Source organism: Ambystoma mexicanum, chromosome 8 (assembly GCF_040938575.1).
Source record: "Ambystoma mexicanum isolate Mex_15411 chromosome 8, UKY_AmexF1_1, whole genome shotgun sequence".
In the NCBI taxonomy this organism is placed as follows: domain Eukaryota; kingdom Metazoa; phylum Chordata; class Amphibia; order Caudata; family Ambystomatidae; genus Ambystoma; species Ambystoma mexicanum.
This window is the reverse complement of record NC_090929.1, coordinates 1,430,950,658-1,430,963,424: the sequence shown is the minus strand read 5'-3', so window position 1 is coordinate 1,430,963,424 and position 12,767 is coordinate 1,430,950,658. Positions and strand designations below refer to the sequence as shown.

General features: G+C 51.1%; 1 protein-coding gene across 1 annotated transcript in view; it reads right to left on the bottom strand.

The window, feature by feature from the left end:
• Positions 1–12,767, bottom strand: part of RRP12 (ribosomal RNA processing 12 homolog) — a 1,372,062-nt gene that overhangs the window by 929,360 nt on the left and 429,935 nt on the right. The window contains exon 16 of the mRNA XM_069611582.1: positions 7,310–7,374. Within this exon, the coding sequence (XP_069467683.1) occupies positions 7,310–7,374 (65 nt within the window). The remainder of the gene's footprint in view (positions 1–7,309; positions 7,375–12,767) is intronic.

The window sequence follows — 12,767 nt, the reverse complement described above, 5'->3', positions numbered from 1 at the left end:
TCAAAAGGTAGAAAACAGACTCTCCACAGTGTGGAGCTTACCTTACTGAAACAGATGGCGCAGGACAGCTCTTCCCATCTGCACCTCATCCGCATGCTGCCTGGCAAGGCAGTAGTGGCGGGTAAACGTGTGGGGCACTAACCATGCCGCAGCTTGGCATATGTCCGTCAGCGGAACTCCGGCCTATAACGCTGTTGAGGATGACATCGACCTAGTAGAATGGGCTCTAGGATGTCCTTGCAGTGGCCTTCCGGCCTTAGAGTGACAAAAAGCAATTGTCGACGCGACCCATCTGGCCAATCCCTGTTTCGAGATTGCTTTCCCTCTCGTCGACGGACCATATGCGATGAACAGTTGCCGAGTAGCCCTGATGTCTCGTGTGCGATGTAGGTAGAATTTCAGAGCCCTCTTAACGTCCAGGGTATGAAGAGCTTTTTCTGCTGCCGACGATGGAGTGGCGAAGAAAGTAGGCAGAACCACAGATGAATGTTTGTGATATACCCTCGGAACCTTAGGGACGAACGTAGGGTTAGTTGCCAGGACTACCTTGTCCTTAAAGAATCTTAGGTAGGGCGGGTCCACGACCAGTGCTTGTAGTTCCGAGATACGCCTGGCTGATGTAATAGCTATCAGGAATGCCAACTTCCACGAAATTAATTTCATGTCGGACGTGGCTATAGGTTCGAAAGGCGGTTTTATCAAGCCTGCCAACACTGTGTTGAGGCTCCACGTCGGGGGGAAAACGTTTCACCGGGGGAAAGGCTCGAAATAAACCCCGCATGAAGTGTTTCACCAGTCTGTCGCTGAATAGAGGAGACTACTGCCTCTTCCTTGTGAACCTCGAGATGGCTGCCAGGTGTACCTTTATCGATGAGGGGGACAATCCCTTTTTTGCTAAGAGGAGCAGGTAAGGTAGGACTTGTTCCGGCGTCACCGACAATGGTTGTAGGTCCCGCTGTTCTCTACACCATTCACAGAATCTCTGCCATTTATAGGAGTAGGATTTGTTAGTGGAAGGGGCTCTAGCCGCCTGTAGAATTTTTTGGCACTCCTCTGAAATGTCTAAAGCCCCGAATTCCGAGAAGTCAGGAGCCAGGCCGTAAGGTTGAGACTGTCCGGGTCGTGATGCCACACCGTGCCTCTGTCTCGGGATAGAAGGTACAGGAATTTCGGAAACGCTATGGGATGTTCCAGCGATAGATGGAGGAGGTCTGAGAACCATGGTTGCCTCGGCCAGTATGGTGTCATTAGAATCACCCGGCAATTGTATTTGCGTATCTACTGTATTGTCTTCCGTATAAGGGGAAACGGGGGAAAAGCATAGAGGAACATGTCCGTCCATGGGAAGGAGAACGCCTCCCCCACCGAACCCTCTTGGGGCCACCTGCTTGCAAAGCTCTCGCATTTCTTGTTTTCTTTTGTCGCGAAGGCGTCCAGAGGGGGGTGGTCCCATTTCTCGAACACTTTCTCCAAGAGATCCGTGTCCATTTCCCACTCGTGTATCTGGGCCATGTTTCTGCTGAGGGAGTCGGCTTGGCAGTTCCTGACTCCTGGAAGGTGATGAGCCACGAGGGAGATTCGTGCTTCGACGCCCAATGCCATGTTTTCTGGGCTTCTATGGAGAGAGTCCTTGATCGTGTCCCTCCTTGTTTCCTCAGATAAAACATGGCTGTTGTATTGTCGGTCAGTATTCGCACTCGCGACCTCTTGATGTGTGGTAGGAATGCCTTCAAAGCCCATCGTACCGCTCTGAGTTCCAGTACGTTTATGTGTAGGAGCGACTCCGTTGGAGACCAGCGACCTTGAGTTTGGAGAGCACCCATGTGCGCTCCCCATCCGGTGAGGGATGCATCCGTAACTATGGTGCTCTGGAAATCCGGCTCCTGTAGGGGCACACCTTTGTTCAGATTGTGAGCACTCTGCCACCACTGAAGGGTCCGAAGTAGCTTGTCGTCGTCGACGGTTATCCTGTCCGACCACGATCCCTGAGCTTGTGTCCATCGGTCCGCGAGGAATTCTTGGACTGGTCTCATGAAAAGTCGACAGTTTTCCACCAGATGGATGCAGGATGCCATGGCCCCTAGGACTGACACATACTTTCTCACTGAGATCCTGGTGTTTCTCCGTAGCCGGGCCGCCTGTTGAATAAGTCTTGAGGTCCTGTCGAGAGAAGGTTTCACCAGCCCTAGCTCAGTCTCGAACTGTGCCCCCAGGAATACCAGCGTTCTCGATGGCCGCAGAGAGGATTTCTCGAAGTTTATGGCGAACCCTAGCCGTTGTAGAAGCTGCATGGTGGCTTGCAGACTTGTGTTGGTCGACGCTGGGGAGGATCCCCTTACCAGCCAGTCGTCGAGGTAAGGGTATACATGGTGGCTTTGCTTTCTTAGCCAGGCAGCCACAGGAGCCAGGCATTTTGTGAACGTTCTGGGGGAGGTTTTGAGTCCGAAAGGAAGAACCGTGAATTGGTAGTGGGTTCGCCCTATTACAAAACGTAGGAATTTCCTGTGTTTCCGACGCATTGGGATATGGAAATACGCGTCCTGTAGATCCAGGGACACCAGGAAATCTCCCTTTTGAACTGCACGGATCACTTCCTGCAGAGTGAGCATCTTGAATTTCAGGCTCTTTAGGGACTTGTTGAGATCGCGTAAGTCTAGAATGGGACGCCATTTTCCGTTCGGCTTTTTTACGACGAAGTATCTGGAGTAGACTCCTTGGCCTCTCTGTGATGGTGGAACTAATTCTATCACTCCCTTCGCTAACATGAGTAACCTCTTGTTGTAGTGCCTTCAAATGGGACTGAGCGGTGAACGCAGGTGGAATTTGCGGAGGGCTGTGTTTGAATTGAAGAGAGTGTCCGTGTCTTATAGTGTCTAACACCCATTGGTCCGTCGTTATTCTTTCCCATTCGTCGACATATGCTGAAACTCTTCCCCCCCAGAACGGGTTGTGGAACGTCACTGCTGATCTTTAGTTTGCTTGTCCCTCACCGACGATGGATATGATGGACGTTTTCTGGAAGACTGGAAGTTTCGTCGACGGGTCGCCGATTGTGAGGCACGTCGGTATCCCTGGGAAGGGTAAGCCGATCTGGCAAAGGATCTGTCTCCAGAAGAGAATCTTGAATTACCGGAAGCTCCTCTAAAGGGGCGAAAAGACTTGTAGCTTCTGCCACTCTGGAGGGCACCCAAAGAACGTGCCGTGTCCGAATCCTCTTTCATCCCTTTCAGGGCCTCGTCTACCTTCTCACCGAAAAGAAGGTCTCCCTCAAAGGGCATATCTAAGACCTTGTATTGTACTTCTGGTCTGAAGTAGGTACACTTCAGCCATGACTGTCGACGTAACACGACCCCATTGTTGACCTGCTTGAAGCCAGATTCAGCAAGATCCACTGCAATGTTTATTGCGTGATTTGAGGCTTCCTCACCCTCTCGGACCAGTAGCATCGCCGCCTTCCTCTGAGCTTCCGGAAGGTGATCAAGCAGCGGAGCCAGCCTGTGCCACATCTCCCTATCGTACCTGGCCACAATAGCTAGAGAGTTTGCGGCCTTTACTGTGGTCGCTCCCACGGAGAGCACTTTCTTGCCAAAGGCATCTTGGCGTCTCGCCTCGTTTTCGGGTGGAGTCGTGCATTTGTGCTGTGCCTTTGTTTTCCTCGCTGCCGCCGCCGACACCACCGAGTCTGGCGTTGGTTGAGAGGACAGACACTTGGGGGTAGACTCTGGAGCCTTAAACTTCTTTTCTAGGCGTCCTTTCACTGCTGGTTCTGAGAATGGGTGTCTCATTGTCTGCAACCCCTCTTTCCATACATGGAAAAGTATCGGTATCGAGAACACCGACCTCCTCTTGCCCATGTGGTCGAACAAGAAAGTCCTTTTTCTGTTCTTCCTGGGACAGGCCAAATTCTTTGCATGCCTTCTCCATCATCGAATGGAAAGACGCAATGTCGTCCGGAGGAGATGGGTGAGCTGGGCTTCTGGGGTTTTCTAACTCCCAGGTAGGATCCCTGGAGGGGGATAGAGAGACCTCTGACATGGCTCCCCTGTCAGACTCCGAATCTGGCAGCTCACCTTCCTCCTGCGCCAGCGTAGAGATTGGCGTGCGTGGGTGCGGCGGTTGACGGGACGGGCCCGGCTCGTCGACGGGCGACTGGCAGGCTTGCCTGTGGAAGTCGCTGGTCCAACGACCGCAGCAAGGACTGCAGCGAGGACAGAATATCCAACGACAAAATCGCTTGAGGATTGAGGAGAGGGGCAGGTACCGGTGGAACGGGTGCCCTCGTCGACGACTTGTCAGCCGCTCGTAGCCCTAGGTCTGCTGGGCCAGCCACTCTCTCGCACTCGTCCTCCGAGGACAGCAACATAGCTTGCTCTTGCAGCAAAGCCTCTGGGGGGGTAGGATCGAAGACTTCAGGCCTCCGGGCCTCCAGTAGGACCTCTGTCGACGAGGCTCTCGTCGACGGGACGGAGGATGCCCCTTGCGCTAGTGGCGGGAAGGCGGCCGTTGACTGGATCGCCGTCGACGACGCAGGTTTCGCAGGTGGTTTTGGCGGTCCCGCCTTCTCCAAACGGTGCCTGCTTTTACTTGATTCTCGACTCGTGGTCGATCTGTGATGATCGCCCGAGGAGGATTTCTTTTCCTTCTCATGCTTCTTTGATGAGGATGATTTCTTCGACGAGGAGCCTGCAGTGGAATGAGTTCCCGACGACTCCTTCTCCGATGGTCTAGTTTTCTTCGTCGGTGGTTCCGACGAGGCCGCGCGGCGTGATGTCTTCGCCGAGTGTGTGGAGCCTACCTCCGAGGGGGGGGTATGCTCCCACACCCTCATTCAGCCATGTCACCAGGCGTCGGTTCCGGTCTTTGAGGGTTTTTTTGAGAAAACCCCTTGCATATATCGCAGGCATCCGCCGAATGGTGAGGGTGGAGACAATATATACAGTCCATATGTCCGTCCCCCTCGTAAACCTTTTTCAAGCCTCACGTCGCGCATGGACGGAACAGCGCTTTTCCTGATACAGAGGACATATCGTACTCGAAATCCAAAAGGCAACCTAGTTCAAAATAGTAAGACAACACGAGGAGATCCCCACTACTTTGGAGACGGTTGAAATCTGAAGGGGAACCGCGGGGGCGGGCCTCTTATACTGGGACGACCTGCGGAGCATGCGTAGGCGGGTCCTAAAAGGACATAGATAGGACACAAAAGTGTCAGAAGTTTTCCTATAGGAAAAGGCTATATATGTGTACCGAGGGGTCCCAGTCTGACGACGGGGAATATTCTAAGCATGTGAATCCATGAAAGATCCAATGCTGGAGAACTTGTTTTATTCTGATCCCTCTTTTCCTTGACACTCTCCTAAGAAAGTCTGAATGCACGCAGTGATCTGTCCACAGCACCCTAGCAATTGATGCCACCCGAGGGTGTAAGTAGTGTCTGAGCCATCCCAAATGGGTATCTGCCGATTCAGAAAACTAAGAGTGTATTATTTTGGAAGTGCATTTGTGTGTTGCTTTATATTGCTCCCTTCTTAAGAAGGCTTACTATAACTGAGTGGTAAATAAATTACTGTTTACTCAAGAAACCTTGTGTGTAAGAGATTATTTGAATACCTGTCACCGTGAATCTCTGTGCAACTCCCCTAAAGCTCACAATGACTCCTCCTGAGATAAGCATGGCTACTCGACCACACTACAAACCTGTGTAGTACAGACTTGTACCAAAAGTTGGGTTCCTATTGCCAGATGGTCAGGGTTGTTGTACTGCATCCAAAGGGTACTGCATTCAATCCTAACACCCTCCCTACCAGATGGCATGTAATTTCTTTTAATTGCGTGTGTAAACCCATAACTTGAAACCTAAGTGTGTCTTCACTTTGACTAGGAGGGTGGTGCATTGTTTGAGTTTTGGATAGGATTGCGTGCAATAGGCCACACACAGCTTAGCAGCTTAAAGAGGAATAAAAAGATTCTTTTTTCACCTGTTCCTCCATATACTATATTAGAGCCCCAGTCATTTTGGTCATTTTTTAATCTTGTCCTGTCAGTAAAGCCTTACACTTTACTTCCCTGTTTTGCTCATTCCGATGGGGAAACGGACTAGTCCCCAAGATTGTTAATACTGAGAGCCAGCCCCCCTTTTGGAAATCCAGTATTTTTACAATTGTACACATGACTTTACAGTGAAGCTTAGTTAAGATACTTGGTATCCTTAAGACTTTATCCAACAGGCTTTTTGGTTACTTTGTCGATGTACCGAACAGCTGGTTGCAGCAGTGTGATTTACAGTTTGTGATATTTTTCTTGCATAATTTTGCATTTACCGCAAAGGGCTACTAAAAAAAGGAGGCTAGCCCACTAAAATGGCTGTGCAAGAGATTTTTGCTCGTTATTTGGCCATCTTATCCTTTGGCCTTCTTCCTGCCTTCTCAGGTCAGTAAATGCCATATATGGGAACCGTGTTCTCGGTGAAAGCAGTGGCTTTTGCAGACAAGTGGGCCTTGTGTACAACTATCCAGAGGAGGGGGCAGGGACTGTCTGGTCCCAGTCCACATCCACTGGCACCCGAAAGTGTGTGCTGGACAGATGCGATGAACAGTGGTTGTCCAGGATTGGGCAATCCTGGGCTGTTTGAATTTTGCAGATCCTTACCAGCTTAACTTCCTGATATATCCTCAAGAACAGGACAGAGTGGGGTACTTGCCACATGTGAAGTAAATACTTGACTTAATTTTTTTAAACTTTCCAACCACCAGAGATAAATGTATCGGTTCTGAATTACTTCCCCTGGAGAAACCATATTGGAACTTGTGACCTTTTGGGAACAAGGCCCGATACATCGTAGGGCTGGACTTTATAACACAGAGGATACAGTGTTTGCGATTATGCCATCCAATCTGACTGTTTTTCCAATATTTAATTACTCCCCTTTTGACTACTTGTCTGTAATCTTATTTCTACGGTTGAATGTATACATGTGTTTTTTTTAGTACAAAACATACTTTTGTTTTGTATGCTTAGTGTTTTTCGAAAGGCCCAATACATAATTGCATTTTCATATACTTTATGACTCAGTTGAATTATTGGTGTTCTGTGTGAACTCATTGTAGCCCAAGACCACTGACACTTTTCCTAAGACTAAGCCTTGACCGTTCATCCACCTTCATTGATTGTGTTTTGGCTTACCTCAGTGTGTTCCCCGTCTACCAGGGGCACATTTTAGAAATCCATCCTAACAATCCTACACCCAGGGAAAGTCACAACTAAACCTTAATGGATTAGGAAGTAACAATACAGAGAAATTACACTGCACCTGCCACTGAAGAGTTGTGTAGATTTTCGACTCCAGATTTCTGCCAGCCTCGGTCAGTTCAGTAGCTGTAGACAGGATGGATAAGTACAATCAGAACACAACAATCACAAACTGCCTGAACACTAAATGAGAAATCTCTCCATCTAGCAAACCGATACATTTTGTGTAAGATGGAGAAACAAACTATTTGGTATAAACAATTTTAGACTTCCAACAAGCAGCACTGACATTAATGAATTATAATTCATGTAGAGACGCACAAGGTATAAAGATTGTTTAGCAATCCTATTCGGTCTACCTGTTAACCTTTATTTTATTGAGCAGGGTTCTTAAAATGTACCCAGATAACCAGGGGCATTGCATAATGCACTTTCTATTTTACCATTGCTGGTCCATTTGGGAGCCATCGCACCTTGACGATACCAGCAGATATATCCTACTCAGAAGGTAGGAAATGTGTGAATCTGGAAAAGATACTGCTCGGATGGTTATTTGTGTTACTTTTTGTTTCCCTCCAAGACCTGCAGTATTTCTCCTGACTTTCCTATTGTCTTGATGTTATTTGTACGTGAAGTCTTTTTAAGGTTCTTTGTGATATTGTCTAACATTAAAGGCCACACACCAAAGAGACATTTTTTGGCTAATTTGGTACAGCCTTCAATATTCCAAAAATATCAGTCTTTAACAATCTGTTTTATAAACTGTGGGTAGAGTTACATAAATCAGAAATGACATACCAAAAAAATAGAACCCTCAAAACCTTCTCTGTCGCCTCCAGTACAATATTGTCGATGTCAAGCTAAACAGACCTTATCCTTTTGTCCAAGAGCAAACCTCCCCAGCACCCCCAAATGACTGGAGACCATAGTTTCCTAAACATAGGGTATGACAATACAACAAACGGAAACTGTCCAGGAGGAGGTACATTCACCAGAGTTCAACTATTGCAATAGGGATGCAGCCTTTATGCCTGTTCAGGATGCAAGAGTTTTGCACCCTTAAGAGGGCTTCTACTCATTCTGCCTTTCAACCTACAGGCTCAGGGACTCCCACACTTTGGACCTCTTGTGGAGGGGGTTCCCCATGACACGCCTCATGTGTGTTAGGACAGTTTTTCTAAAGTCCAAACAAGTGACTTTATAAGACTATCATTGGGCAATACAGAAACTCCAACTCATAGTATATGTCTGCACCACTCAAGGTAATGGTAGTGTAGCAGACTGTTAGGGAGAAATCTCTGAAATGTGCCAATTCCCTCTACCTTAGAGAGACCCCCAGCAACTTTGTGCATTTTTGTGGACTTTATTTTTTTTTTTACCTGGAGAGAGCAAGACCCTTTTTTCCCCCACTCTCGCATGCATTTTAATGTGATTTCTGAGCTTTGTTTCTCTTTTGGTTATGGAGCTTGACAAACTCCATAGGCATCTTTTACATTGTGTCACACAGCACCTTCAGTGCAGTGGCACAGAAGTATTTCAGATTTCCCAAAGGTTTGAATACCTTCTCTGGGATGTAATACTGTTTCCCAGAGCAGTAAAGTGAAGGAACAAGTTACTTACCTGTAACTTGTTCTCCAGCATGGGTCTGGCATGGATTCACATGCTCATGAATGTTCCCCGTCGTCGGGCTGGGAATCCTCGGTAAAGAAAAAAAAATCAGTATTTGTTTCTGATCTGTCTTTCTCAGTAGTAACCAATCACTGGTCTCTGGGTCATACTGCCCCCAGCCAATGATTGCCCTCTCCCCAAGCCCCTCCCCTGGCAGCCATCCTCAGATTTGGTAGCACGTAAAGTGGCAGTTTGACCAAGTGAAGAGCAGCAGAGGGGAAAGGAGGGCGGGTTCGCATGTGAATCCATGCCAGACATGCTGGAGAACAACAGTTACAGGTAAGTAACTTGTTCCTTCTCCAGCATGGTGTCTGGCATGGATTCACATGCTCATGAATATAAGAATACATAGCAGTATGCACATGCACAACCACGGGAGGTGGCAACAGGCTCAACATTAAGCAATACAACAACTCAACATTATGCATCTCTTACCTCCTCACCAGGCTCACCTTAAGCGAACAGGTTGCGCAGCACTGCTTAGCCGACCCTGGACTCCTCCCTGGAGTCCCCATCGACGCAGTAGTATCTTGTGAAGGTGTGCGTCGACCTCCACGTAGCAGCCCTGCAGATGTCCAGCAGGGGCACACCAGACAGGAGCGCCGTGATAGCAGCGATCGCTCTGGTCGAATGGGCTCTTGGACGGCCGGGCAGCAGTCGGTTTGCCAACCGGTGACAGTGCATGATGCAGCCGGAGAGCCATCTGGAAATAGAAGCCTTCGAGAGAGCCTTCCCTTGATTCACAGGTCAAAAGTTAACCAACAGCTGTGACGTCTTCCGAAAACTCTTCGTGCGGTCCACGTAGAACTTCAGCGCTCTAGCTACGTCCAGCGAGTGCAGAGTCCTCTCGGCCTGCGACGAAGGCGACGGAAAGAAAACTGGCAACACCAAGGGCTCAGTGAGGTGGAAGTCCGACGGCACCTTGGGCATGAAGGAGGGGTACGTCCTCAGCACCACCCTCGTGTCGTGAAAAGTCAAGTATGGAGGCTTGCAAGATAGGGCCTGGATCTCTCCCACTCGTCGCGCGGAGGTGATGGCCACGAGAAATGCCGTCTTCCAGGGCAGGAACTTAAACAGCGCCGAATGCATAGGCTCGAATGGGGTCCCATGACCCCCGCGCCCCCCCCCCCCCATGAGCCTGGTCAGCACCATGTTGACCTCCCATGCCGGGGCAGGGGCCTTCACCGGCAGGAACGATCGGAATAGCCCCTTCATGAATTCCTTCACCAGGCGATGAGACCACAAGGACGCCGTCCTGTAGTTCTGGTGCATCGGAAGATGGCAGCCAGATGTATCTTGATGGAGGCGTGAGCCAGTCCAGCTTTGGCCAGCGACAGTAGGTACGGTAGTACTTGAGGGGCCGTAATCCGCAGAGGGTTAATCTTCTGTGCACGGCACCAGACAGAACCTCTTCCACTTCTGTCCATAGCACTTGAGAGTTGAGGACGCCCTGGCTTTTGCAAGAACCTCTCTGCAGTCAGCCGGGATATCGTATCCTCCAAACTCTAGTGCTGCAGGAGCCAAGCCTGCAAGTTCAGCGACTCCGGGTTGTGATGAAGAATGGCGCCTCCTTCTCTGGAGAGAAGATCCGCGTCCGTCGCCAGCTTGATAGGTGGGGACGTTGACAAGTCCAGAAGGTCTGGGAATCAGATCTGTCTCGGCCACGCCGGTGCGACGAGCATCATCCTGCACCTCTTGAGCTGGTTGATGAGAGCAGCAATGGCAACGGAGGGAACGCGTACAGGAACAGGCCGCCCCAAGGGAACGAGACAGCATCGCCCATGCTCCTCGGCTGTGTGAACCTGCTGGCGAACCTCTGGCACTTGGAGTTCGTCGCCGTCGCGAACAGGTCGATCTGGGGTTTGCCCCATCGTTGAAAGAGCCGATCCACCTGGTCCTGGCGTAGTTCCCACTCATGGCACGAGCGCAGCTCCCTGCTGAGTGAGTCAGCGATGGTGTTTTGATTCCTGCCAAGTGGAAGGGAAACAGAAACATCCCCTGGGCAACGGCCCAGTGCCACAGATCCTGGGCCTCCTTGGATAGGGCTGGGGATCTGGTGCCTCCTTGCTTCTGGATGTACAACATCGTGGTGGTGTGGTCGGTGAATATACTCACCACTTTGTCCTTGAGGGACGGAAGGAACGATTGAAGAACCCGGGACACAGCTCGTAGCTCCAGGATGTAGATGTGGAGAGACCTCTCCTCCGGGAGCCAGAGGCCTCTTGCATGGAGATGTCCAGTATGGGCCCCCCCCATCCCTCCAGGTAGGTGTCCGTCACCGTCTCCCGATACGCCGGGGTCTGAAAGTCTTTGCCTGCCATGAGGTGCGCACGGGTACCCCACCATAGAATCGCCCGACAGAACTCCTCGTCAAGCGGGATCCCGTCTTCAAAGCTGCCCGCCGCTTGAATCCAGCGGGCATCGAGGAACTCTTGTAGCAGACGCATCCGAAGTCTGCAAAGGGGCACAAGGTGGATGCATGAGGACATCATCCCGAGGAGGGACTTGATGGACCTCACCCTGACCACATCCATGGCTAACAGGCGCTGCACCTTGCCCAAAATGGCCTTCGTCCTTTCTTCCGATGGAGATGCCAATCGCTCAACTGCATCGAGCTTTGCTCCCAGAAACAGTGCTACCTGCGACAGAACCAGGTGGGATTTGGGGTAGTTGATGGCGAATCCCAGTTCCGTGAGCAGGCGGACGGTCCTCGCTGTGTGTTCGACAGTGAGTTCTCTTGACCTTGCACGGATTAGCCAGTCGTCCAGGTAGGGGTAGACGTGGATCCCCTGCAGGCGCAGCCGCGTCGCCACTGGAGCGAGGCACTTGGTGAACACCCTGGGCGCCGACTTTAATCCGAACGGCAGGGCTCTGAATTGGTAGCGACGCCCCTGGACTACGAATCTGAGGAACCGTGTCCTTTTAGAATGGGGATGTGGAAGTAAGCATCCTCCAGGTCCAACGACGATAGGAAGTCGCCCTCCTCCAGCTGTCCCAGCACGTGCTGGAGGGTGACCATCCTGAATTTCTGTGCTTTGATGTACTTTAACCGACGCAGGTCCAGGATGGGGCGCCAACCGCCTGTCACGGAGCCCCAGAGCCTCTTGGGGACGAGCTCGATGGCACCTTTCTTGAGCATCGCCCTTACCTCCAACAACAGTTGAGAGACGAGGCCACGGTGTCCAGCACCCGACGGCGGCGGCGAGACCCTCCATGCTTGCCGCGGCCTCTGTAGGCCTCCTGGGACGAGGAGCAGGCCACCTGGCGGTACGTAGAAGAGCCACCGCTGGATCCCTTGGAGACTCCCCGTCTGCCTCCGGAGCTCCGAAAGGGCTGCCGTTGCTGAAGGACTCCTAGAGCTCGGGCTGTCTGTCGGCCGTGATGGCCTGGAAGGACTCATCCACCATCATCCCAAACAGGTTTTTGCAGTCGAACGGCATATCCAACACTCTGGTCTGGACGTCCTGGCGAAAGTCCGTAGCCCTGAGCCATCGTCGAAGGCAAACCCCGTTGCCCAGCTGGCGAAATCTGGTATCAGCAATGCCCGTTGCCACCGTAATGGCGTGATCCGACGCCACCTCACCTTCCTGCAGAATCTGTAGGTCCTCCGCCCTCTTGTCATCCGGTAGGAAGTCTAGCAGGGGAGCTATCTTGAACCAGAGCTCCCTGTTGTAACAGGCCACAATAGCTAAGGCATTGGCCGCCTTAATCGTTGTCGCCGCCGACATGACTCGTCGTCCCATGGAGTCCAACTTCTTGCCCTCGCTGTCCGGCGGGGAAGTGGAAGCCGCCGCACCTGCCGCCTCCTTCTTGGCCGCTGCCGAGACGACCGCATCCAGAGTAGGCTGGAC